The sequence below is a fragment of the Lepidochelys kempii genome, chromosome 9, assembly GCF_965140285.1.
Source record: "Lepidochelys kempii isolate rLepKem1 chromosome 9, rLepKem1.hap1, whole genome shotgun sequence".
Lineage (NCBI taxonomy): Eukaryota > Metazoa > Chordata > Testudines > Cheloniidae > Lepidochelys > Lepidochelys kempii.
In genome coordinates this window covers 89,914,087-89,942,045 of record NC_136388.1, presented here as the reverse complement: position 1 = coordinate 89,942,045, position 27,959 = coordinate 89,914,087, and the positions used below count along the sequence as shown (strand labels likewise).

Sequence of the window (27,959 nt, the reverse complement as noted above, 5' to 3'; positions counted from 1 at the left end):
CACCAGCCTCCGGGGAAGTGGAAAGCTCTCGCAGGCCATCGCCCTGCGGGCACAGCGGGGTCCCCGTCAGTGGGTTTTCGCCTGTGTCGTCCCGTGAGTTTCGCAGCCAGGAGTCCCGGCAGCGGACCGGGCGCCCAGCACCGCCTGCTGCCACCGGCCCGGAGAGCGCCCCGACGGGGGCAGAGGGCAGAGCCCGCCCGGCAGCACGGGGAGCCTGCAGGCGCCTGGCTCTCCCCACGCCCTCCGCCCCTGCTGTGCTGCCAGGCGTTACAAAGCTAGCTGCGGGCTTTATGTAAGGGCCCGGCCCCAGCGCTCCCCGGGATGGGGGAGGGGGGGAGGCGAACCCCGCCCCCCCCCGCAGCCCCCGGCCAGGCGCCGCCAGCGAAGCCCCCCAGCGCCACGCGGGTCCCGCACCAGCCCGTTTTGTAACCATCCTGCAGGCGCCGGCCAATGAGCGGCGCCGCGCCGGGTCACGTGCCCCGCGGTTTATATAACCGGCCGCGGAGCCGGGCTACTTCGGTCAGTGCCGGGCGCCAGCAGCATGGAGCGGCGCGGGCCCAGCCCCTTGGTCGCCCCAGCCCCTTGGCCGCCCCGCCGCGGGGCCCTGTAGAGCGGGCCCGGACCATGGGCTCCCACCCGCTGCTGCCGTTCGAGCTGGCGGCCGAGCTCTGCGGCAGCCCGCGGCAGGTGGATGCCCCGAGCCTGGTGCCCGAGTGGCAGGTGCTGCTCAAGCGGGCCGACGCGCTGGCCTACGGGGGCCGGCTCCACGAAGCCTGCCAGCTCTACCAGCTGGCCTCCCGCCGCCAGCAGCTGCGGGCGGAGCAGCTGGAGAAGCTGGTGGAGTGCCTGGCGCAGGGCGTGCGGCTCCGGGAGCAGCTGCCCGCCTGCTGTAGCGGCGGGGGCAGCCTCCTGCAGCCCCGGGACTGGGATATCTTCAGCTGCCGCAAATGCCAGGGCTTCCTCTTCGAGCCCGTCTCTTTGCCTTGCGGACACACGTTTTGCAAAAAGTGCCTGGAGCGGGAGAGGGCCCCCGAGTCCCGCTGCGCCCTGTGCAAGGAAGAAGGGGGCTTGGCGGCCGGGCAGCACCTCCGCGTCAATGTCATCCTCGGCAACCTGCTGGCCAAGTGGTTCCCCGGCCAAGTGACGGCATCGCAGCTCAGGCACGAAGGGAACCTCTTATATAAGGAGAAGAAGCTGCAGGCTGCCCTGCAGAAGTACAATGAAGCAATCAGCCTCGGTAATGATACACCCACCCCCCGGACCCCCCGAAATGATCTCCCACCTACCCACCCACAGGGGCAGAGTTCAGGGGGTTAATGCTGCAAGGCTTAACTCCTTAGAATTTGGATTTGTGTGTGTGGGCAACTTTTGCCACTGATCGATCACAGCCAGGCAAAGGGGATGTTAGAAGCCCAAGTTTCTAGCAACCAAATTTGTCCTTGGAATGCTGCTGTATGTGTCATTTATAGTCTTGCTTTTAAATCTGAGCCTATTTACCGAGTATTTTGACCAGGGCAAGTGACAGCCTTTCATCCCAGGGGCAGCCCTTGGGTGGTATTCCTAGCTATAACGTGGGAGTGGGTGTGGCAGTTGACATGCTGTGCCGAGGATCTGCCATAAAGCCGAGTCCTTCATAAAGACGCAAACGTGATTAATTGCTGGAGTATTAAGTGTATTGGTGCCAGGTTAAAATCTGAACCAGTTTACCAAACAGTCTGTCCTGTGCATGCTACGGACTTTCAGCTTGTAGGTACAGGCAGCAGAGCATGCATGACATAACGGTGCTCGTTGTGTTTGGTGTTTGTAGTTTGACAGGGTAAACTAATATCCATCATATTTACCTCTCTTCTCCGTCTCTTTTGGGGGAAGGGATAACCTTTAGGAATCTGTTGTTGTGTTGTCTTGTTTTTAAAGTCCAAAGTGAAACTAGGTCAGGAGAACAGTGTGTTGCATAAGCTTTTAGCCTGCGACTCTGGTCTGGATTCCCTGCCCCCTTCTTATGGAATGGTTGTATAACCAGTGAAGTAACAACAAACTGGGTCATGTTTCTGAAAGCATCCCAGAGGTTTGATCGTATTTATCAAAATTACGAGTGAGTCATTGTCACAGCTTCCCATTACATGGTGCTCATTGGAATATGCTTTATTTCAGGAGATGGTTGCTGCTTTTTGCCTAAAAAGGGCTTTTTCCTCTCTCGACAAACCTAACTTAGGCAGCAGCACGTGGTGAATCATTACTGGACAAGTTGCAATGAGTGAAAAGATTTAAAATACCCTGGCCTAATTTGTTGAGGGATTTGCATGCCAAATGATTTTACTGGAGATTTAGTGCTAGATCTTAGAATAAATGCAGGTCACTTTTAGAACTCATGACTGTTCTGTGTTCTCTACAGTCCCCATCCAACAGGAACATGGTAGTAATCCAGAACAGCTAAACGAACTTCTGTAAACACTGTTCAGTTTAACAATGTCAAGCCAGTAATAAACATTACAAATGGTTGTGAAGAAAACTGTGATTTATTACTTAACTATAATCTGGCTTCAAAATAAGTAATGTTGCATAAACTAAATGTAAAAAAAAAAAGTTAAAATAACCATAAGGGTTCTTAGTCTGGGATATCCTTTAATTAAAGATAAGAATTTTTTCTTAAACCATAGTGTGCCTAGCTGTTACAGCACAGTGTATGAAACAATGGGGCCATTTGGTCTATGCTGTTGTAATATTTATCTGATGGTTGCTGTTAGACATTGTGCGTGAGGTAATATCTTTTATTGAACTAACTTCTGCTCATGAAAGAGAAGCAGTTGAGCTACAGAGTTCTTCAAGTTGTCATTTAATTTCTTTTGATTATAGTTATGTGCCATTTATGAATTTTGATCCCAAACCTTTTGAAAAGGGAGTTATTCATTTTAAAATCCCATCTATACCGTAGCAGCATTAATTGGGCCACAATAATACAGTTATGACATGCCTTAAATCTTTCTGATCAGCTTCTATAAACAATCTGATCCTCTGTCTGAGCTGGTGATTTATTTGTGAGCTGTAGTAAATTTTATGTATGCAGTGTTTAAAGCAGTTGTGTAATATAAATCTGACACCTCTGTACCTGGAAATCCCCCGTGAGATTGCCATATCTCATTTTGTAATTGGTTATTTAAATAATGGATGTTTGCTTTCCTGAGACCACTGGAAAAAGGCATTTGCTTAAGAAAAGAGTCCTAAAGAATAGGGCCCATGTCTGTAATGTTTGTAGTAATTGAGTCAATGTTCCCATTACTTGCAGCTCCAAATGACCATTTATTATATAGCAACCGGTCGCAGATTAATTCTACTTTGAAATCTTATGAAGATGCATTGCATGATGCAGAAACAGCATGCAGGCTCCAACCGTATTGGTCAAAGGTAAGTTCTAATTTTAACAAATGTATTTAGGGTAAAACCTCTTTGGCCATTCTGGTTACTTAGCAAATGCTGTAGCACAGAAGAACTGAACTTGAGAGATGTCTCAACATCTTAGATCAGTTGAACTCAAACACATTCCGTGATGATGCAACTGAGTTCTCTGGCTGGGGAGAAGGGCAGGGTGGCACAGGCTGCTGGCTGATGGACTAAGCACAATTGTCACTGATTTTTATGGAGGTCAGGCTCACATGCCCTGTTATAAGCACTGCACTCAACTTTTATTGTGCTAGAAGGAAGCATTAAGGAGAAGGTTAGGAGATCAAGTTGCAGGGGGAGGTTCTGTCCAGTGATGAGATGAGGGATCCCTAGGACTTCCACTGTACCAGCATTTAACTATCCAGATGCTGTGAGGGTAAACTCGCATGTGTATCTGTTGTGAGGGTAGAGATGCAATACTTCTCTGAGAGCTAAATATGAAAAATCTTCAGACGTGTTGTGGTCAAAAGCTCAGACTTCTTATATTTCGTCTCTTGTTATTTAAGTAATGTGGACTATTATAATTGCCTTGTGCCTGTATTTATTTCACTTTTGGAATATTTTTTTCATATAATCATCTTGCTTTAATAAAGAGGCTCAAAAGGTGGTAAAAGAAATAAACTAGAACTGTAGATCTGTTTGCTTTCAGGGTCACTTAAGGAAAGGACAAGCATTAGCTAATGTGGGAAAAATAGAAGACTCTTTAAGAGAGTTTCTGTTTTGCCTTGCCCTGGATTTTGGGAACAGGACAGCTAAATCAGAGGCTCAAAAGGTGAGTTCTTTAGCCTTGTGCAACAACACTTAGATACTGAAAATGAAATAGATCATTTTTCTCATTTGTTTGTTTGTTTTTTGTGTGTATATGTGTGGTGTGTGTATATATAGTAAAGATTACATGGTGATAGCTGGGTCGGGGGGTATTCCTGTTCTAATTATGTTTTGTGTCCATTGCTATACTTCGAAAAGTTTCATTGGCGATCACAAGAAACACAGCACATGGTGTATGGAAAGGCTGTTTTGTGTGTTTAATATTAGTAAGAGAGTTGCCTATGTAACTTAGATAACAGGAGAGTTGTTAAAAATCAATGGGAGGTTAGTATTGCACTCCTAGACTCCCTGCAATTACACTTCCAGTCTGTTTCCTAGTCTTATTACCAGGCAGACTGATGCTATCTATTGGGACAGAAGTGGGAGTTTCTAGTTAATGTTGTATCAGTTTGATGATTTAGACTGTGAAAACACTGCGCAGTAGGGCCAGGATTGCACTTGGGAGCAGCATCGCTCTTTTCACAGCCACTCAAGATGCTGTGAGCATCAGCAAGCAGAGAAGGCATGAAAGGGAATAGAGTAAACAAAGGAAGTCTTTTTTTTTAAAAAAAACCGTTTCAAAAGGCAGCTAATGATTAAAGATAAATGGGCAGTGTGACAGATCTATAATAAGCCTCTTCCAATAGCAAACTAAGCTGCAGTATACAGCTGTTTGGTTACCTTTATCTTTAAAGAGCTACTGCCAAGGTTGCCAATCCTTCTTTACATATCGTGGTGATTTTCGGTTGTTACACATGCAAACCTTAAGGTAAATGTTCTGTTTGACCCTTCGTTGAAAATCTTTGCTGGGACACTCAATATTATATAAAGTATAATAATTTTAGTGGTGGTCCCTGCAGTGACAATAAACGAGTACATGATTGCTCTGTTATGAGAGTGTGTTCATGCACCAGTTTGATTATAATACAGTCAATTTGGGAGGCTTTGAGTGATTGTAGACATTTGCGTGGTTTTTTTCCTGTTTCCCTGAATTGCCAGCATGTTCCTTTCCCAAAATGCAGTCTCATGCATTATCACTACAAAAATAATACATGAATCAATGACATCTTCTTGTGTGTTGGAGCAAGATATAATGAATTGATACGTCTCTAAATTCAGGCTCAAAGTAGCCTTGTCCAAGAATGCTATTCATTTCTAAGTAATAGGGTCCAGAGGATGAACTAGACCGGGGTCTCAAACTCAAATGACCACGAGGGCCACATGAGGACTAGTGCATTGGCAGAAGGGATGTATCACTGACATCCCACCCTTGTTGCCCCTGGGCCTGCCCCCACTCCACCCCTTCCATGAGGCCCTGCCCTGCCTCTCCCCACCCCAACCCTGCCCCCAGGGGGTGCGGGAGGTGTGCATGGTGTGGCGGGGGCTCAGGGCAGGGGGTTGGGGTGCAGGGTGTGGCAGGGGGCCCGGCGCCGCTTACCTAGAGCAGCTCTGGGATGGCAGTGGCACACACTGGGGCCAGGGCAGGAAGCGGCTGGAACCATGTCCCTCGGGGCGGGGGGGGGGGGCGTGGCGTTCTGTGTGCTGCTGTTGCTGCTCCTCCAAGTACCTCCCCTGCCGCTCCATTGGCCACAGTTCCCCGTTCCCAGCCAGTGGGAGCTGTGGGGGGCAGTGCCTGGAAGCGAGAGTAATGCCTGAAGCCCTCTGTTGCCCTCTCCTCTCTCTCTGCTCCCTTCCCCCTGGGCCCGCAGAGGCATAGTTCCGGCCACCTCAGGGAGCGGCGTGGGGCTCGCAGCGCCGGGGGTGGGCAGAGGGGTGCGGGGAACACGTGTTTGAGACCCCTGAACTAGACTTTGTCAGTTACAGAGTGCATCAAAGGATACAATAGTCTATTGATTTTTTTTCAGACTGTTTGCGTAACAGTGACATAGCCCCTTTTATTAAATTCTTTAAGTGCAAATTTCTCATTCTGCTCATTGTAATTGGCAGTCTTCATTGGAATTCATTTTGACACTGAAGGTTCAATCCTGCAGTCTTACTCACAAGAGGAGTCCCTTTTTTAGCTTGAACAAGACTATGGATTGATTGTTCTTGCATGATGTGCTCAACACACTTATGGAAGCATTGCTGGACCAGGCCTGGAGTTTGGTGAAACGATTGCAGTCTTTTCAAACATCATTCCTATTTTTTTAATACATTCAGTGAATTGCACTGTGCTAGTGGTTAGCAATTTGCTAGTGGATTTTACAGATTCGTTTTCTGTTGGCAAGAAGCCATTGCCTGTTTTTCATGCCTGCAACTTTGCCACTATCTCAATTTTTCTTTCTCAACACACCAATTATTTGTAACATAAGAGATTTGATTAGGCCTGAACCTAGGGGATGGTAAGTGCCCTCAGTTCCCAGTTACTTCAGTGGGAGTTTAGGATGCAGAGCACAAACTTGTATTAAATTCCTCAAGCAGTAGCTGCAGACATGTTTATGTAGAACTCTAGTTCTGCAGTCTGCAGAACATAATCCATATGTGGATAAGCGGTGTTATCCTAAAGAACAAAACTGGTTGACGACGTATCAGCACATTTAACTCTGAAATTGACTCTCTTGCTTATTCTAAGCCTGCATCACACCAGTTTTTTTGTTCCTTTTGGGTTCACCCTAAATCTAATTAGTTGTTGTCCATGGGTTCTTGAGTCGTTTTGCAAATCAAAGATGTTTCTGTCAACCATCCCCTTCCTCACAATCTCCACTTTCCCTTAAGATATTGTAAGAGAAGAACTAAGTCGTGAAGTATGTATTCTGTTTTATATCACAGCTTCTACTTAGTTTATTTTCACCCATCCCGGGAAATGCTCAGGAACACTTACCAGATACCCTGCAGCTGTTGTCACCTCACTCTAGATTGAAGGGGAACCTTCTAAATTCAGTGGGATCTGGAGACAGCAGCCATAACCTACCAAGATTGCTCAAGGTAAAGATAATTCTGATGTGTGCGTCTTAATTTTGATGTGTTGTATGGGACATTGAATAATACTTTTTCCAGATTATTCTGATTCTCTGTAAAAACACTTAATACAGACAAGCTGGAGTACTTTGGGGATTGAAAAGATGCAACAAACTAATTTACTGGATTCAACTTAATTGATGCATAAAAAAGGAAGGCTGTCAGACTTCAAAAGACTTATTCTTTTATAGACTAGATCCTTCTTTATTGCATGTCAGAATTAATCCCTTTACCTGTGATAACAAATTCTAGATCTTCCATGTAGTTTACAGCAGAGATGGGCCTGAGTTGTAAAATTTGGATCCAGGTGTCCCCAAAGTTTGGGACGTGTTCAGATCAAGGGTTTTTATTTTGCCCTTAATTGATAGGCCATCCACTCTGGATTCAGATTAGCTATTCTGGGATTTTTACTGATATGGGTATATGAGCCAGCCACGAGGTTGGTTTCAGATCCAGAGTTCACTAATGTTTATGGGAGTTTGGATTCAGAGGTTTGGCTGAGGACTATCTTTGGTTCATCCAAACATGAAACTCCATGGGTATAAATTCTCTCACACAGCTGTAGGAAAGCTTTGCGCGAACTCCTGCAAACTAGAATGGTGGCTTTTGCACAGCTCTGTTCAGGTGCACCCCTAAGTCAATGCCATAGTCTTCTGGAAGGCCTTTTGTGCTTTCTGAGAGGCCCCCTCCCTCAGACCACCATTCCTGAATGAGGTAGGTTTTTGGGAGGAGAGGAGACAATTCAACCCCCTATACCTGCCTTCCTGTGTCCCATGGTCTGATGGCTCTTGACAGTGACCTACAGTATCTACATTCATATTCACCAGGGAAGTAGGGGGAATCAGTCCCTTAATTTGATTTGGCAAACTGGTAGGCGTTGTCCTATGAAATGGTTACTACCTGGCCGTTGCATGGCAACAGTAGGATTAAGGATGATGCAGCAAAACTATTTCAATTTATGACCTGCTGTCCGGGATATTGTGACTGCTGTAAAGAACCAGCAGCCCATTTTAGCTATTGAGTAAAAGATCCTTCTCACTGAAGCAGCCTCTTGTATGTACTTTTCCTTTTTATCAGTTTTGTGTATACTCCTACTCCTCCCTTGGAATAAAGATCATATGGTGTTTAGGCTTTTAAACTAGCAGTGTGATATATAAAATGTTTTTCACTCTAACTTAAAGCCAGTCAAATGGGTTTTTCCATAGTTCAGGAAATGACTTACAGGGTGAGACTTTGCCAAAAAACTGCCTGAATCAAGTATCATGGCTAAGTTATAGACCCCTCTAAATGAAGGCTGATAACACAGCAACACTGGGGTATGTGTGCTTGTTTTGTTGTGTATTGTGGGAAGATGGTATTTTTGACTGAAAATAAGGCCCAGACCCAATGGTTCTCAAACTGGGGTCCATTGGTTTGCAGAGCCCTTCCTGATGGTCCACAAAACATGACAACTTTTGAGATCTGAGCAGGAGTGTGTGCGCATGTGTGGAGTTCTCTTACAAAGTGATCTGCAGAATGAAAATGCTACAGAACTGCAGTCCTGATGTACAGTCATCTCTTTCACACAGGTAAATGTGGAACAGAAAAAGTGTTTCCCTGCTCAGGAAGAACAAAAAATGACTGACTGTGGCAGTTTGAGAAAATCCATTCAGATGATAGAAAGTGTAAAAGGCTGCTCAGAAGATGAGAACAAACATGACTCCGCCCCAGAGTCTGCACTTCTTATTTCTGAGAAATGCAGCCTTCTGAAGAGAAAGCACTGCTCTGAGGAAGTGAGAAGTGCTGACGTGCCCTGCAAACTCATGAAGAAAGGTAAACCTGTTTAGTAAAACTGGGGGCTGGTCCTGTGCTATGAAATCAGTGGGAATTTTGCCTGAGTAAGGAATGCCATGTTGAATCCTTAATTCCAACAGGAGTTTTCTCTAGTAAAGAGTGCAGGACTGGGCTCCAAATTAGACTTTCATGTCTTTCCTAATGACTCTGGATTGTAGTCAGGGCTTGAACTGATCTGGCCTTCCAGAGTCAAGATTCCTCTGTAAAAGTAATTACACTAATCAATCTAGAAAAAGAACAAAAGGGATTGGGCCAAGCCCTTGTTTACCAGTTGGCACTGACATTTCTCATCACTCTCAGGGCTCATGTATGCTTATGGCACTCTGTCCAATAGTAATAGTATAATTAAATTCAGAATGCTTTGACGTGCTTTATTCATACTTACAAAGCACAAATGTTGTTCATTGCTCATAATGTCTGAGATCTCAGAAGTGTGTGGGCCTGATTCATTCTCCATTCAGTGGATATACAGTGGCATGACAGGAGAATCCAGCCCTTTATATATTTCCAATAGTGACGACATGGTTGTGAGAAACACTGTTAATGCAAGACTAAATTCAAGCCTGTTGTGAGTTGTGGCTACTTATGCCAAGGCTGATTTTGGTGTCTGCACGTAAATTATTCATATGATCCTAATGATTCAATAACTACCCATAAATACATGCAGTATGTGATCACAGTACGTGTTAAAAATCAGATGCTGTTTTGTGAACTGACAAAACAGTCTCTGAAATGTTAAACCAGTCACACAGCTGTGTCCAATTACATATTCCAGTGTGTGTTTGTTTTTTTTTTTTTTACAATTATAAATAGGTACAATTGATGCCAAGGGCTCTAGTGCTGGGTGCCGCGTTCCATTTGAATTTGTGGACCCCTCTGACCTGGATTGCTCTTTGTGTATGAGGTATCCATTATTTTCTACTGAATGTTTTTATGTTGTACTTGGTTTTCACTGCCATGATTTATGGCATTCCCTAGCTTGCTTGGTTGCTTATTTTTCTGTCATTTGGAAGCTGTTTGTGGGATGGGTTTTCCCCCTCACTTGTAGTTATTTGGTTCTGAAAAGTTAACTATGAATGGGACTATGACTGAAAGCTTTTGATGTGCCCCAGACAAATGACTGTTCTGACACGATGTATCTTTTGCCAGAGTTAAACAGAGTAACGAACATCTGAAAGACTTGTTACCAGCCACTATGTGGAAGTCAACACTTAGTCCTCTGCAGTTAATTTAATACATACGCCATGTAGCAATTTTTTTCATAATGCTTGAAATATTTGAAGAGTTGATTTCTATGAAGACACTTTACTATAGTGGCACCATTTTACATAAAGTAGTGTGTGGCAATAGTAAAAGCCTTATAAGCAAATAGAAGTCCTTTGTGTGTCTCTATTACGTAACCAACATTCAGCACAGGTAACCAAACATAGGCTCGATATATACTCGCTCACTGTGATGTTAACACAGTTAAATATCACTGATTTCTCCTCAGAGATGCTTCTAATTTAAACAGGAGTTGCTAACTAACACATTAGTTAGCATAAAACACATTAGTTTTATTATTGGTCTTCTATGCTCCATTAAACTTTGACAGAGCAGATACATCTTCCCAACTAACATTTAAAAATCCACAATAGTTAAACTATTCTTCCAGATAAAATCTGTCTTCAAGCCAGTGTGTGGCAATAAGTTAAACCGTAGAAAAGCACTACTATATTGTAGCTGTTATAGGTCAACAAAAGAGCAAGTGTAGACTGCAGATAAAGAGTTCAGATACAAGATGCTAACCTAGTTCTTGTAGCTGTATACAAACAGCCTGACTTCAAATCATGTTTGTTAAAATGTATAGCAAAACTAAGCATAATTAACATTAGAATTGTGCGCAGAAGATGTGAAAGATGCTTAAACTTTACAGATCTGTCAGTTTGTGTAATTTCAGGAGTTACTTAAGCAGTCCTCAATTAGGATGATTACCTTGATGTGCAACCATAAGAATAAGGAGTTGTTCATTTCTCAGGGTTCTGACAAGGACACAGTCACACCCCAGGGAGGGGGGAAAAAAAAAAAATCCCCAAAACCAATTAGCTGTGTTCTGGATTAATCTCCTATTCGCTTTTAGCTTTTAAATGAATTGGTGTTTGGTTTTTTGGGGTTTGGATTTGTCATTCTTTTGACAAAAGTCTGCAAATATTGTGCCATCTTAAAAGATTGTTTAAAACAAAATGAAATATTTTGGAAGAAATAGTGTATTTGGTTTGGCTAGTTTCAGCTTTGAACAAATTTTTAAAATAAAACAAATAAAATCAGAAGCCTAAACTATAAACCTGAACAAGTGCTCCAAAAATTTACAGCTATCAAAAGATTCAGTATTCGTAAGAGCAAAACTTTCTCCAGCACTCCCTCCCTCCACCCCTACCACATGCGCACACACAACTTGAATTTGGCTGTTTTAATGAGGATGTCAATTTGACTGTTTACAAAGCAATTTTCAGATTACTTGGCTCGGATCCTTTATCTTCCCTGACTGTCACAATATTGGCCCTGATCCTGAAACTCAGGACAGCACAGATCCTTGCAGCCACATAGTCCCACTGAAGTCCTTGAGACCACATGGATGTAAGGGCCTGTGTAAGGAGATCCTGTTGGAGGATCTTCCTCTTGCCACTGATATTAACACAGAGTTGTCCTTATCCATATTATGTAATTCAGAAATGTCTTATCCATGATTTTGAGGCTGAGGTGTACCTTACTCTGAAACTTGGACTAATAGTGACCTTTCACCAACTAACTGCAGAAGCTACTATTGATCTACTTCGTGTAAGTGGTAAAGTGTTATTGACCTGTATCCACTTCAGCGGCATGCAGTAAGCACTGGCAGAACATGTTTTGAGGTGATGAGTCACCATTCCAGCTGTGGGGGGCCCAGCAAACTGTCCTGATAGGAAGAATAGTAAGATGCCAATATGGCAGCTCTTTTGTGACCTAAAAATCAAAAAGGTATCCTACAGAAATGGAAACATGGACATATTGTTAAGGATGAGGTATATTCAGTCCTGCCTTAGCCTAGGGGCTGGATGGATGAGCTCTCAAGGTCCCTTCCAGCCCTACATTTCTATGCTTCTGTGTTTGCTTGGAAGGTATTTCCTAACAGGGGTGATGTCCTACTGCACCTGATGTGGTCTCAAGAAATCTTTCTCTAAAATATTTCTCCAATTTGTGAGGCTTAAATCAGCCCCCATTAAACTCAATAGCAAAACTCCCATTAGTGCAGTAAGAGCTGGATCAGGACTATGATCTAATAAAGACATTTCCTGTGCTGTAAATTTAAAGTTGTATTTGTCCAAGTAAATAATTGTAAGTTGATTAAATATACACTCACTTTAGAACTTGATATTAAGCAAAACAGGTAATATTCTGCAGTAAAGTTTCTGCTCTTTGAACAATTGACAGGATTTTAACTGATGTGCAACAAGATAAATGTCATTATAGAATCCCATATGTTCCCTCACTAAATGTCTGTATTTATAGCAATTAATAAACTGGCTATTGCTTTTTTTTGTTACGTGTCATTAGGAGTCAGTATGTTCTTAAACGTACTTTGCATGCTGAAAAAATTTAAGTATGGAATTGTTTTTATGCATGGACAGTAGCACCCAGATTTATCTTGATAAACCAGTTTTTTCTTTAAAAAAAAATAAAATAAAAATTACCTTTAAAGTGAACTTAATTTTATTTAGCCTGACATAACTACTTATGAGGCCTTAAAATATTGAGTGGGCTTTTTAAGATCAAAGTAACTGGTTTTGAATGGTCTCATTTCTAGTCTCAATGATTAGAGACTTTCATAACATTCCTGGGGTTTTGGGGGTGTTTTTTGGTTTTTGTTTTTTAAATGCTCATCAGCAGGGAAAGATCTCTTTGGAATTTATATACCTTCTTCCACTGAATTTAGCCAGAAAAGACCACTAACTTGAAAACAGAATCACAGTGTATAATGTTTTGATGAAATATGACTCTAATGTGCATTTATTTTGTGGGAGAATGTTCAGCTGGAAGTTAGAAGCTATGTAATGTATTCAAACAAAACTAAATTCTCCAGCATTAGATATGGTAACAATAGTGTGTACCAATTTTATTAATCCTATAGGTCCCAAAACAATTATGCATGTGCTTAATTTTACTCATGAGAGTTAGGGTTTGCCAAGATCAGGGCCTTATTTTTAATCAGCTTAATTTGAAAAACATAAGGCCTATCATTCATCACCATAGCATGAGTGCAATCCTGGTCAAATGAAAATCAGTGACAAAACTTTTGTTGATTTCAATGGAACCAGGATTTCAGAGAACCTTCAACATTAGATTGGCAATAGCAAAATGCCTATGTTGAATAAATACAAAAATTGTGAAAGCAAGAAACAAATTTCTGACTAAAGTGCACAGAATTCTAACTACTGAATAGATATGAAAAGATGTTATGAAGTAGCCTTTTATCTTCTTGCCACACGATATTGTCGCTTTTTTGTTTGTTCCATTCCAGGCTTTTTTATGAACCTGTCACCACGCATTGTGGGCACACCTTCTGCCTGAAATGTCTTGAAAGATGCCTAGATCACAACCCAAAATGTCCCCTGTGCAAAGAAGGTCTTTCTGAGGTAATGATACATGAATTTAGTCCGCATAAACTGGAGGGGAGGGGGAATTAATGATTTCAGAAATCCACTGGTATATCCAAATATACTTGAAATCCCATATGATTTGGGGAAGAAGCCTTTTTTAAATGTCTCTACAGCTCCGAGAGCTCATGAAGTTTTCTGTGTTTAAACATTTAAGACCTAAAGCCCTGATCCAGCACAGAGCTCACTGTGTGTGGTTGCAGATTGAGATCAGCAGTGCTCTGCCTAGTTAGCCCATGTGGCGCAAGCTACTGGAACAGGGCTAAGGTGTTACTTTTTGTCATTAATTGTTCACTTGAACTTCTTCAATCATGTTCTTAATTCATGCCTTAAAAGGATACTGTCAAGTAGCTTAGATGCTAATTTTTCCCTGCCTTAAAATTGTTAAATTATTTGTGTGGCCTTCACTAGTAGAATTTGGTATGCTTTCTTTGTCTTTGGTTTACTGTTCAATTCTTGCTGTCTTTTGCAGGAATGCATATTTGTAATGAAACTTTTTTATAAAAGTTTGGGAGGTGAGGGTTGGCAGGGAATAAACTGTTAAACATGATGAGAAATGTCTCCAGATTTCAAGGGTGGGATTTTTAAATATGCTTGGCACTGGTCAACTCCCAGGAACTAACAATTTTTAATTGTAGTGGAGAGGGGGAAGAGAGTAGCTAGGGTTTGTAGAGTCTATACAATAATATTTTGTTCCCTCTTCTGGCTCTGATACATTATGTCAATGGCACTAGTGTTGACTTGTTGCTGCACCAACCAAAAGTAAACAAAATGAGTACAGTTAATTTTAAGCTCCCTGGGAAACACAGCAACAATATAGATGTATAAAAATTCTGAGACACACCTGAACTAAACCGGTAGGGAAAGAAATGATCTCTTCAGAGTGAACACATTTAAAGGATACAGGAAACTCTAAATGATTACCACATATACTATCATAAGCCAGTTCATTTATAAGCTGACCCCCCGAAGATGGATAAGTAAAAATGGAAAATTTTTATGACCCATTCATAAGCTGACCCTATAATTCAGGGGTTGGCAAACTTTGGCTCCTGGGCCATCAGGATAAGCAGCTGGCAGGCTGAGATGTTTGTTTACCTCGCGTGTTGGTAGGCAAGGAGGTAAGCCTAAGTAAACAAAGTGTTCCAGCCTGCCAGCTGCTTACCCTGATGGGCTGGGATAGCAACTAGTACAGAAATTTTGGGGCAGAGGGGGAAGAAGCTGGGGGTCAGGAGTAATCCCTGGGACCCCCACACTCTCCCCATCCCTTCTCACCTTACCTGGGGCAGGCCAGGGGAGAATGTCTCTGGCCTGGCCAGAGCCGCTCAGCGGGCCAGATTGGGCAGCATGGCTGCAACTTGCCAGCCCCGGAGCTGCAGCTGCTTGGGAGGCTGTAGGGAGAGCAAACTGGCCAGAAGCTGAGACACTCTGGTCCTGCCTCCTCCCTGCTGGCTGTCCTGCCTCTCCTTGCCCCCTCTTGGGGAGGGGCTGTGTCCCAGCTCTCCCTCTCTATACCTGTTCGTAAGCCAACCCCCTTCTCTGATGCTTCTCTATTTTCCTTAAAAAATTCAACTTATGAACGAGTATATATGGTACTGCACTTTGGCACTTTAACTCTTTCAATGTAGTAATGAAACTGAAGCTCATCATGCATCCAGCTGTTTTTGCTACGTCTTGGGGGAATACGAAAGCCCATAGGAAACGACCAACCCCCAGCAAAATGACACAGTAGCTAAAACTGTCTGTGTAGGTTATCCATACCAATTACAGGAGTAATAAACAAAGAGCCCAATCCTGCAAGCTCTGAGCATTGAATTCCCCATGACATCCATTTGGTGCATGACGTTCATGTAGGATATTGGGTTGTAATGCTGTTCTGTATTGCTTTGAAAAGTCTTCTGAAAAATCAGTGCCCTTCCCATGTCTTTATAATAGTGTGGTGCTGCAGGTGTACACCCAAACTAGTAAGGGGTTGTCCTCACCTCTCCTGTAACCCTGGGTACTCCCATGCTGTACAGCTCTGGCTCAGAGCCCTGACACCAACAGCCTCTCACAGCACAGTGGCTTCACCCTAGAGTCCACCAGTCTGGTTGCTGCTTGCCAGGGTAACCCCAACAGCCCTTCCAGTCTCAGATTTCTCCAAAACCATCACATGCAAGACAAGTGCGTGTCTGGCTTCAGTAAAAAGACCAGAGTTGACACTTCTATAGTACAGTAATATTGTATTGAATCAGTTGATTCAATTGCTTATTCTTTGGAGTCCAGAATCCCAGGTCCTGGGGTGTCTGGACCTTGATTCCCACAAGCAGGTTGGAAAGCAAGGAGGGAAATGGATTAGTGACCATTTCTGTTTATAATGGAAGTGACCAAATACAATGAAGAAAAGGCTACATTGGCGGAAGCTTTAGTAAAATAGCGCATGGCAGCCATTGCTATACATTGTTTGATAGCTGCTCAGTTGTGCCTTCTTGTTGCAGTGTTTGGCTCTGAGGAAATACTGCAAAACAGTACTGATGGAGGAGTTAATAGCGAAGTATCTTCCAGAGGAACTCACTGAGAGAAGGAAGATTTATGAAGAGGAAATTGCAGAGCTTTCCAAGTACGTAATCAGTTTGTGTGGGCTTTCGTGGGGGCGGGGTTTAAACCAATCTTTAAAAGTAGTTTAGCTAGCAACTGAATGGCTCTCATCACTGTAGAACATGTCCTAAGGTGCTGATAAAGGAGTTTACTCTGTATTACATGATTCAAGAAGGGAAGGGTTCAGACACACAAGACTAAACTGCAAGCTATCTGGTACCATGCTCTTGTGGAGGAAATCCAAGCCAATAATATGAGGTGCATTACAATAACATTGTGTTCTCTTGACCTTTGCGCATGTCGCAGTGGCTTGAAGTGGAATTTCACCCCAGTACACGTGGATTGGAAATTGGATGGGAAAGGGGGAGAGTTGAGGAACATCCAAGCTCTAAAGCAGCCTCGAGAGATGAGGTGATAACTCTTTCTGGCTTTGCTGGAAGGATTAAAAACAAAGTTCCATTAATTATAATGGAATATCATTACCATTATCTGGAAAGATGAAAGCAAACAATAGTTTAACTGTTTTTGTATAATACAGAAATCTTGTTTTTCCATTTGATTTTATTGTAAAGCACTCTGAGATCTTAGCAAGATAAGGCATCCTCTAAATTGCATTGTTTCATCATATGTCTGTAGTTTGTACCTTTCTAATGCTTTTTCAAAGATGGTGCATATTTTCCTATATATAGTGGGATTTTTTTCTTATAGCTTAAATAAGAACGTTCCCATCTTTGTCTGCACAATGGCCTATCCTACAGTCCCTTGCCCTCTGCACATCTTTGAGCCATGTTATCGACTGATGATTCGAAGATGCATGGAGACTGGCACCAAGCAATTTGGAATGTGTATCGGTGATCCTATCAAGGGGTGAGTGAGCAGTGCACACCAGTGGTGGCAGTTGCATTTCTAGATCAGACCAGTGATCTGTTTAGTCCAGTAGCCTGTCTATACTAGCTGCCTCAGAGGAAGGTGCTGAAAACCCCATAATGGACAACTGTGGAATAACAGGCAGGAGGGTGGTGTGGGGGGGGAAGGTGGGGCGGCATTTCTTCCTAGCAGTGTTAGTGGTAGGCTGATGTACTGAAGCGTGAAGATAAGATTTATATCCCTTACTGTACACTTTTACCCTGGCTCACAGAAGGCTTAGGTATGGCTTGAGGAAAAAGTATTTTCTTAGTTTTAAATTTATTTCTTTGGTACCGCCAGTCAAGTTGGAATGCTAACAAATTTTACTATCAAAAGAAACAGTCATGTTATCAGGTCAGATTGACATCTCCACTGTATTAAATATAGTGGTTGGGATAGAAGTATAGTCAGCTTAGTACATGGACTGGCTGAGCATTTACATCATGCCATTTACAGCAAAGTGCCAATCTTGTATCACCCTGCCTTGAAGCCCACATCTGCATTTTGACTTCTCACCAGTGTCATAATGGTCTGTATGAGCCAGAGACTGCAAAGCAAAGCTTACTAAAATCATTGGTAAGTTTTTTTTCTTTGTAGATTTCATAGTCCTTCCATAGTGCTTACTATCCTTAACCCTACTGGGCCTTAGAGTTTTCATTGAACATCTGAAGTTCTTACATTTTGAAATGTAGATAAATAGTAGAAAGTGAAATATCCTTCTAGAACAGTTGCACTGGTGCAGTATGTGATTACCTAAGGTATTCCATTGCACAAGAAATTATCAGTATTCTAAAATTCAATGGCAACAAACTACATTAATGCAGAATTAAGGTTGTTCGGGGGTATATTGTTCCCTTGCAAAACACTGAGTTGAGCAAAACTCAAACTGCTGAAAACCAGGGAATACCCAGTTAAGATCGCCCATGCAACCTTAAATCTGCCCTGTTTTAGCAATGCTCCAGTATGCCCTGTAACAGCACACTTTGCTTTGCCAACCCTATAGTTGCTGAAATGTGCTAGCTCTTTACCTCCTTTTTACTGCCCATTCATTCTCACTCACAGGATTCCATCTAACACTATTAAAGGACAAAAATGAGGAAAATTATCATAGCTCCTGGACACATCTCTAATATGATCCAATGTATGAGATGAACACCAGGAATAAGACTCAGATTATTTCCACCCAAATGAATCCCCACAATGCCCAGTATGACACAGCTTCTTAAATCACTGGTTAGGTAATGCAGAGTGGGCAAAACATGATGCCTGCACTGTCTGTTCCTAAGTTCTGTGCAATGTTTCTTTGAAAACATCACATTAATCTGCCCTAGTAACTACTTGCCCCAACCAGTCCCCCAGGAGCTAATGAAAAACAGATTTTTTTTTTCCCCAGGCAAGTCTTGAACTGGTGGTTTACCACCCATCCCTGTGAATCCCCTGTAAACCCCTTCCCCTTGCTGCAGCTCCAAACCCCTCTCCCCTTATTACTCAATTCCTCAGCCTCCTAATAGCCATCTCCTTCCAGGAAGCAATCACATTTAATTTTTTTCCTCCCCCGTAGACTTTGATTACATTCTCCCACAAAACAAAATTGCCACCTATGACTTGCAAATTGCAGCCTCCTCTGGCCACTCAGTCCAAAACTTCTTTTGTCTAAGATGTGGGGCTTGTAATTAATTTATCCTTCATTATGTTAACTGAAGAGGGTGAGTTCACCACCATCTGTCTTAGTGTGGTCTGTGATTCATCCAGCCATTAGTACATCTCAATTTAACAGAACAAGGCAGCAGAAGGCAACTGGTTTGGTTTTGGTTTTGAGGCCTGTAACTTGGATCCCCTAGGTCAGATAACCCCACATTTGGATTGTTAATGCTACCCTTTGCCCCCATGAGGTACACCAAATTTCATAGCAATCCAAGTAACCATTTGGCTTTTAGAGTATTTACAAAAGTCAAGCTTTAACGCATCTAAAATGGCAGGCATGGAAACCCTCTAGCCACCTTTCTGTATTGGTGCATGTGCGCTGTAAAAGGTACATTTTCTTGAATACTATTCTCCATTTGGGTCCCCCAAAGATTGAATGGGTGCCATACACTACCTGGAGTAAAACTCTGATTTGAGACCATTGTGATCTGCATCACATTAATAGTTAACTTTAATCTCTAGCTCTGTGTGCAGGGGGGAAAAAAACCCACCTAGAGACTTTGAAAAATGGCTTGTGTGGGGTTGGGGGGAAGGGCTTGTATCTCAGAACCCCTAGCCCAAAGGATCCCAATTCTTGGTCACTAAGCCAACTGTGAACCTTCCTGAGGCAGGCCAAATTTCAAATGAATCCAGCTAAGTGCCTCCGTTTTAGAGAACTTAGAAAAGTTGGCCTTATTATAATGGTGCTGGGCATTCAGCTGGTCAGCTTGCCTGAACATTCATGAAGGTAGTTTTGAAAAGTGTTGTATAACCTGAAGGAGAACAATAAAAATATGCATTACATGTAGCACTCATTGACACTGGTAAATATCTTTGTATTAGAATGGCTGTTCAGTAAATCTACAGAACTGAACCTGGAAAGAATACAGCCAGTTTATTTGCTTTTGTTTTTATTTTAAATAGGTTTGCTGATTATGGCTGCATTCTGGAGATCAGAAATGTTGAATTCTTTGCTGACGGTCGCTCTGTAGTAGACAGCATTGGCAAGAGGAGGTTTAAGGTGGTAGAGCACAGCCAGCGTGATGGATACAACACAGCAGATATTGAGTACATTGAGGATCAGAAGGTGAGTTTACCAAAGATTATTTTCCAAGAGTTTTTATCTTTATAAAAGTGGTGTGTATCAGGATGGGATCTTGCCAGGCTTCCTAATAGGGTACTTCAGGTTTGCTTTATACCTGTAATCTGATTGGATCTGGCCCTACTCCCACTGAAATCAATTTCCAAATTGGATTGGGTCCATTATCCCCAATTTTTTTCAGTGCACTATTATTGAGAAAATATGTAACATACTCAAAATGTGTTAGGTGCTGTGCAAACCTCTACTGTATTTATAGGGAGACAGTGCCAGCCACAAAGTTTTCATACCCAAAAAAAAACCTGAATACAACTCATTTGGGGACCCATTTTCATTTAAATATATAACTCTAGTAAGTGGTGGTTGGATTTAGCCTGACAAACATTTTGTTCTGAAAATGGATTTTTTTGTTTTAGAACCTAGGGGTGAAGAAAAAGGTTGAGAGAAACGTAGATTGAGATACTTTTCAGAAAAATAAACCAAAGAACAAACTTTCAGGATCTGCCCTAGAGTTTTCAAAAGAATTAAGAGTGGGTAGTGCCTTTTGAAAATGTAATTGGAATTAAGTCCAGCCTCACCCCCTCTCTCTGTGCTCTCTTCAGGTGCAAGGAGAGAGCTATGCTGAGTTACTTGTTCTACATGATTCTGTATATGATCAGGCTTATATGTGGTTTAACTCACTCAAACAAGCACTCAAGAGTCGAATTCTCAGTCATTTTGGTCCAATGCCAGCTAAGGATCCTGACCCACAGGTACTTGACTTTATATTTATCCAGGAATAGAGGTTGTCATTTTTATTGATTACAGGAAGTTTAGCAATCACACTGATAAACCAAGAAGAATTTTCTAATTCATTGAAGAAAACATTAATCCTCTTCATTGACCCTGTGTAACCTGTTCAATATCTAAATTGTTGCCATAAGCTACTGCTGCAGTAACTCTGAGCAAGTCAGAATTCATATTTATTATTTCATTTTAACTTCCTGAGAAATATTGACCAAATTAATCCCTATTGATTTCAGTGAATGTGCACCATTTTGTAACGTAACTGAATTTGTCCCAAAGTTTAGGAGGAAAATAGTGATTGTACAAAACGATGACAACTGCAGGACAAACTTGATGCTAGTGTTACAGGACTCAGTACTGCAAGGTGCTGGAGACCCTAAACTCAAAGTACTAACAGAGTATAACAGATGTTAGGGTGCTAAATCCCTAATAGATAGGGCCCTACCAAATTCATGGCGATGAAAAACGCATCACAGACCATGAAATCTGGCCTTCTCCCATGAAATCTGGTCTCTTATGTGCTTTGACCCTATACAGATTTCATAGGGGGAGACAAGCGTTTGCAAATTGGAGGCCCTGACCCAGAAGGGAGTTGCAGGGGGGTCACGGTTATTTTAGGGGGGTCACGGATTGCTACCCTTACTTCAGCGCTGCCTTCAGAGCTGGGTGGCCAGAGAGCAGCAGCTGCTAGCCGGGCACCCAGCTCTGAAGGCAGTGTCCCACCAGCAGCAGTGCAGAAGTAAGGGTGGCAACACTGTACCGTGCCACCCTTCTGCACAGCTGCCTTTAGAGGTAGGCAGCTGCCGACTGAGGGCCCAGCTCTGCAGGCAGCAGCGCAGGAGTAAAGGTGGCAACACCGTACCATGCCCTCCTTACCATACCATACCAGCACCACTGCCAACAGCAGCACAGAAGTAAGGGTAGCAGAGCCACAACCTCCCCTACAACCTTGCGACCCCCCCCCACAACTCCTTTTTTGGGTCAGGATCCCTGCAATTACAACACCTTGAAATAGCTGAAATCATTAAATGTATTTTTTAAATTGACCAAAATGGACCATGAATTTGGCAGGGCCCTTACTTATAGGTTTGGGCCCACTAAGACGGAGTATGAAGATGATGCAGAAGACACAAACTACATATTACTAGAGGCAAAAATGGGTCTAATCCAAACACTCTAAATTATAGAAAAGTTTAGGATCTGGGTATAAACTGTGTACGTCTAACTAGAAGTTATTAAAATGGCATTTGGAGGGACCCTATAGAAAGCATTTGTTACTAAGCCAGTAAAAACGTGTTGTTCCATACAAGATATTTTTTGTCACTGACAGCATCTTGGCTTCTGTATCATAATGTACATGTTCTCTATTGCAGGCTAGCCCCAATGGCCCTGCGTGGTGCTGGTGGGTCCTTGCTGTCCTTCCACTTGAGAGTAGAGCTCAGCTTCCGTTTCTTGCCATGAAATCCCTGAAAGACCGCTTGAATGGCATCAGACGTGTCCTTACGTTTATGTCCCGTACACGGTCACGATGATGCGGAGAACCAGCTGTGAAGCCTCTTGCAATACTGGACTGGAGTTTCTCTTGTAACTATATCTGACTGCAATACTGTCTTATGGATTTGTGTGTCAAAACAGGACAAGTTTTGAAGTCTAACTTTCAAAGGAAATAAAATATGAAGAGCCAAGGATATTTACAGATCATCCAGTAGTATCCATTTGATCTCTGAACTTTCTTGAGACGAGTATTCAATTGTTGCACTGCTAAGCTATTATCTGTTATATAACAGAACAAAGTGGTCTCGTTTGCCATAAACCTTTTGAAAGTTTGAGGTGAGTTTCCTGTAGTACTAAAGGAAATCTGTGCGGTTTAATGTGAAAAAGAAATACTGATAGTGTTAAAGCATTATTTCAATGAACTGCAAAGTCTTTTATTCCAAATGGTTCAGGTTTATATAGCATTGTGTATTATAATGTCCACAACTTCTGTTTGATCATTTATTTTTGCACTATGTCTTTTTTTGGTTTCCAAATGTATATTTGTAATTATTTGTGTACATTCTCTACACAGAAAGTAAGCTGCTCTATTTATTTATGGTGTCTTACCATGTATGAATGACTAGGGGAAAAGATATTAAGAATACACAAGCTACTACTTCGGTCATTTTTTCAATACATTTGTGTTTTGAGTACTTTGAATGTTTTTCTATCTCCAGTGATCTATATTCTAAGAAGGATTGCCCCCAACACAGTCAGCCATGAATATGCAGGCTTTGTCTGAAAGAGTTCATTGTTGCTGGGTAGAGTTTGATCCTACAATCTTAACTGGTCCCCAATCAAGTAAAGCACTTCAGCATATGCTTAAGTGTATTTGGGGCTTTGGGTAATAAACTTCAGTGGGCTTTGCCCAGAGAGATGACTGAAGGATCCAGCCATTAATTTTGCACAATATAAAGAGTAGCACTATGCAGCAGTTTGCAGTGAAATGTTGTATTTGAATTGCTATGAGAGTATCGCAGCTACCTACAAACACAATGCAGGAGCTGATAGGTGTAAGAAGCAACCTTTCACAAAAGAGAACTAGAGGGGTATTTCACTTCAGGTTGATATAAAGAATCTCTAATAACCCTTTTACATGTTAAGATCTTATGTTTGTAGTTAATATTATGATTTTTTGCTATGTAGGGCTCCAGGAGGGCTCACAAGAAGGAAGGTATTTTAATAAACTTTCTATTTATTCCACCTCCACCTCCAGATTTTTCCATTAGCCACAAGTCTCTACCTGATCTTTGTGTCTCCTGTCAGACTGAGCAGCTTGATAGCTAATGGTTAAAACCCCAAAGGCAATTGAAAACTGGGTTTCACCTTTTCTGCATCTTTTGCACTGTGTAAGATTTTGGGCCTGATCTTGCTTCCATTAAAGTCAGTTGGAGTTCTGCTATGGACTTAAGTGGGAGCAAGTTTGGGTCTTTGTATCTAAGCTATGGATCTCTCTTCAGAGAGCAAGTAGGATGGATGAAAATTCATGATATTGCCCAGAATAGTGTCTATTAGTGCATACCCTTCTGGAAAAGTCCTGTAGAATTTAATAGAATATTGTCTTTCCATAGGCTTTTAAAATCATTTTAGTTTGAGATAATTTATTTTATTTCAGTTTTATAGTTTTGAGTAATTTATGAACCCTGTTAAGTTTCTGTAGAATGTAGTTTTTCATCCTTATTAAATTCTACAGCACTCTTCTTTAAGTGCCGTAGAAACAAATTGTCACACGTTTCAGTATTCCATCTAGTGAGGCAGATTGAAAGTATATTTTGTTGTTGCTTTAGCTACCTTGTAAATACTACAGGAAACTCATTTCCATGCTGTTAGTTTGCTACACTTTTCTGTGGATGGTACTGTGCCTGTTTGTGAGAATAATATATGTATAGGGCTTCTGTTTTGGGGGTTTAATTTCATTTTTTGGCATTTGTTTTGAGTTCTATGTAGATATCCAAAAATGGGGCTTTTCTCTTTGAAACCGTACTAAGTGTATATACAAACAGCATTACATTAGCAGGCACTAGGGAACCTTTTAGTGTGAATCAACTGGGTCTATGCAGACCAATTAGTGTGCAATATACTAGTGAACGTCAGAAATCACACATCCCTAGTTCACATTAATGCTCTGTGTTGGCAAATCCTTACAAGCCAATGAGCAGGGACATCGCCTATATAAACAAACTGCACTATGAAACAGGTGAAGTCAACATGAATTGAGTAACTATTTCCAATTTCTTTTTTAATTGGGATGTTTTATCCATGTCTATTAAAAACCAAAAATCAGAAGATTTACATATGTATTATGTACACCTCTTTTAAACTGTAAAATGCACAGTGGCTGCTGTCTGCAATGGCATCTGTCTTCATAATGAAGAAAACAGATGAGTGACTTCTCATCTTAGTTGCAGGTGATGTCACTTTAAATGCAGTTCTGACCAAAGCCATTTCTGTATTAGTAATGCATAACTTGAGACCAGTCCTGCTTCCATACAAGTCAGTAGGTGTGTTTGGTCCTCACATCCGTGGCCGCAGGATTCGGTCTTTAAGTATGTTGTATTTTGGGGCTGTTTTCTCACTGATTTTGTTTTTGCTCTTTTCTGCATGCTAGAACTTCTGTTACACATTCATGTTACTGGTTCACAGGTAACTATGGAGAGTCCTTTAATTACACTTGACAATGCCTGTTTTTAAAATAGGCCAGCCCTTTCCATCACCCTTGGTGAGTTGAGACCACCAAGTTTCAACTCTTTTGGAGTGAATTACAGAACATCTACCAGTTTCTACATACACTACTGTGTAGTGTTTATTTTTGAGATACAGTAAATTTGGCATCTTTTCTGAAATGTGAGACAATAGCTTTAACAGTCACTTAAATTTTATATACTATGTTGATCTGATATACTTATTCTTACCATCAAGTTGTGCACATAACTAGGTGTACTGACCTACTGTAGAATAAAAACAAACTCAAAAGTATTGATCAAGTTTTGACTGCACACCAAATACAAGCTTGGGTTCATAGTTCTTTAATAGCCCCTATGTAGCAAACCCATTTAAATCCCATTTAACCCCTGTTTTGGGGGTTTAAACAACATGTATGCTTTTTGCTGGTCATTCACACAGGTTAAACTTTCACTGGAGCTCAATTCAGCAGACTTGAAGTCACCAGCAAAATTTGATTTCAGGGGGGAGTTTGGTCCCCAGTGACAATCAAATGAGAGAAAAAAGCTCAAACCATAGCTGAATGAAAGCCATCTGCCATACAAATATTGTAGGGCAAGCCAAAAAGCAGCCCAAGCATGGGTTTCCTGAAAGTTTTAGAGTCATTTACACTTGTTTGATATGATGACTTTGTTCATTTGCAACCTTCACCATTTATGAGATGTGATTAGTGCAAATGCATGAAAATAACTTAATATCGGTCATGTCATTATGCCACATTCCTAGGTAGGTGGAGGGACATACGTCAAATTTCTTCAGTAAATTTGTTTTCATGACACTAAGTACAAGGCAGACTCAAGCTAAATGACTCCTTCCTGCTTTGTGCACTACTTCATCTAACAACAAAAAACGATGATGGGAAAACATGAATGAGGGGGGGGAAAAATACAGTATTTCTCTTGGCCAGCTCAACTTGGCCAAAAAACTAAAAATGGGTGAGAACGGAACAGAGTAGATAGAGCCTGATTCTGATCTCATTGACATGTGTAAATCGGAAGTAACTGCACTTAAGGCAATGGAATTACACCAGTATAAAACTGATGCGAGAACAGACTCAAGCAAAAGGTTCAGCAGACCCTGCTGGAAGTCAGACCTGGTTAGCCTCATGGGGTAGCGCTGGAGTTCCCTTTTCTTGAGTGCTATTTTTTTATTAGCTGTTAAGCTGACAGCTGGGATTTCTCATTGCAAAGTGGCTGGTCCATGCTTGGGCTACCCCTCTGTCCTATATGAGTATTTATTAGCCTTTAGAGCATGTATGAACCACTAATTTGTTAATCCAATAATATTAATCTTGGTAAAAATGGAGTTTGCCAGATTTGTATTTACTGGGTCTGGATCTGTTATAGATAGTGAGGTATAGAGGTTAGAGAGCATTTATAAACTGAAGTTTTATATTTTGGATGTGGTCACTCAATCATTTCTTTGATACTGGAATTTTACCAGTGTTTAAACTAGTTAATGAGGGCCACAGGTACATTTTCAATGCCTTGTTTTTTGGGGGGTAGTGGAGAGATTGATTTATGTAGCTTTTGTGAAAATAGGCAAAACATCTATCTAAGTAACCTGAGTCTAGTTTGTGCAAAATTCAGTAGGAATTATATGCATTTAGGGTCTGAGACAATTGTGTCAATAGACTCACATTGACTTCATTAGGGGGTTGGATCAAGCCCACAAAGACTGCAGGCTCAAGAAGAATGCAGAAAAGTACCTTTGTAAATGAAATCCTCTGCCAAGATTTGCAGGATAAATATTGCCAATATACGAGAAACCAGATTGTTTAATACAGGATTTAATTCTTAAATAGTTCAGCTTTTGTGCATCAGCCATTACACTGAGGTCTTGTCTACATGGCAGTGCAGTGGTAACTACAGCGGTGTGAACTGGAGAGTATGCTCTAATGGTCCTATGTAGACCCTGCTGGTGTGAACTAGAAAGTACCTAGTTAGCGCTGCTGTAGCCCTATTTGAAACAGGGCAAGTACTACTTAGTTCACACTAGCAGGGTATACAGGGGTCAGAGCACAAGTTAGCATATTCTGCTGTTCACACCCCTGTCATCAGTACTGTCCTGCAGTGTAGACATGCCCAGAGTTATACGTGCACGTATCATGCACAGAAGTGCTTACTAATATCTGAGGAGTTTTCATAGGGTCTAAATTAACCCTCAAATAGAAGTGCCTGTATTTCTGTGTTGCTGGTTGCCATTCTTAATCTTCAATCATAGCCTACCCCCCCCACCCCTTTTTAATTCTTGACAGCAGATTGGAGGAACACAGGTTTACAGAGCAGCACTGTGGCAGAAACAATGTAATCCTTTTACATATATCTACTGGAAGAAAAAAAGCCAGTGGAAAAATCATTTAAGAGATCTTCATGTGGTGCTGTAGACTTGTCCTATTTAATACCATCAAGCTATGTGGTTATTAGAGAGCCAGAAATAAAATATCTATCAAGTCATTTTAAATAGTGACAAATTTCTTTGGGGGCTTGTGTATTCTACTTGTGTGTAAAGCATCCTTTTATTTTTCTTGCACTAATGAACTTGAAGTGAAATTAAATTCAATTAGTCATTGAACAGCAGTACTATTCCACTACCTCTACGTAAGTTTGACATCTTTTTTTTCCCATTCATGTTATGTTCAAGATATTAATTTCATAGTTCTGTCAGCCTATGTATCCAGTAGTACTAATTATGTTGTATGGACATAAGTCTGTATGGGTACTTGTTTGCTAATTAAAATTTGTGTTCTTTACTCTCTGATCCGTATCTCATAACAAGAAATTACAAAGATAGAAAGAATGCCCTAAATCACTATGGCACTTGTCATTTAAGGCCTGCTCCCCACTGCAGTTAATGGAAAGATTCTTATTGCCTGCAATGGATGCTCAGTCAGGCACAACTCGAGAAAAGCACTTAAGTATGTGCTGAAATCCATCCCCTAT

At 41.7% G+C, this 27,959-nt stretch overlaps 1 protein-coding gene across 4 annotated transcripts; it reads left to right on the top strand.

The window, feature by feature from the left end:
* The first annotated feature begins 506 nt into the window (after nt 1–506).
* On the top strand, nt 507–27,769 carry LONRF3 (LON peptidase N-terminal domain and ring finger 3). 4 transcript variants are annotated; one of them, XM_073361360.2, is made up of 12 exons: nt 509–1,237; nt 3,284–3,402; nt 4,088–4,210; nt 7,015–7,170; nt 8,772–9,015; nt 9,850–9,940; nt 13,574–13,688; nt 16,187–16,308; nt 16,995–17,153; nt 19,800–19,962; nt 20,577–20,726; nt 22,134–27,769. In XM_073361360.2, the coding sequence occupies exons 1-12, from the start codon at nt 625–627 to the stop codon at nt 22,290–22,292; spliced, it is 2,214 nt and encodes a 737-aa protein (XP_073217461.1). In that variant the 5' UTR covers nt 509–624; the 3' UTR covers nt 22,293–27,769. The 4 variants fall into 4 exon arrangements, 3 of the variants coding, with proteins under 3 accessions (XP_073217461.1, XP_073217462.1, XP_073217463.1); XR_012160993.2 differs by lacking the exons at nt 20,577–20,726; nt 22,134–27,769 and adding an exon at nt 17,649–17,768 and having other exon boundaries at nt 507–1,237; nt 19,800–19,888; XM_073361361.2 differs by lacking the exon at nt 4,088–4,210.
* Nucleotides 27,770–27,959: the final 190 nt, after the last annotated feature.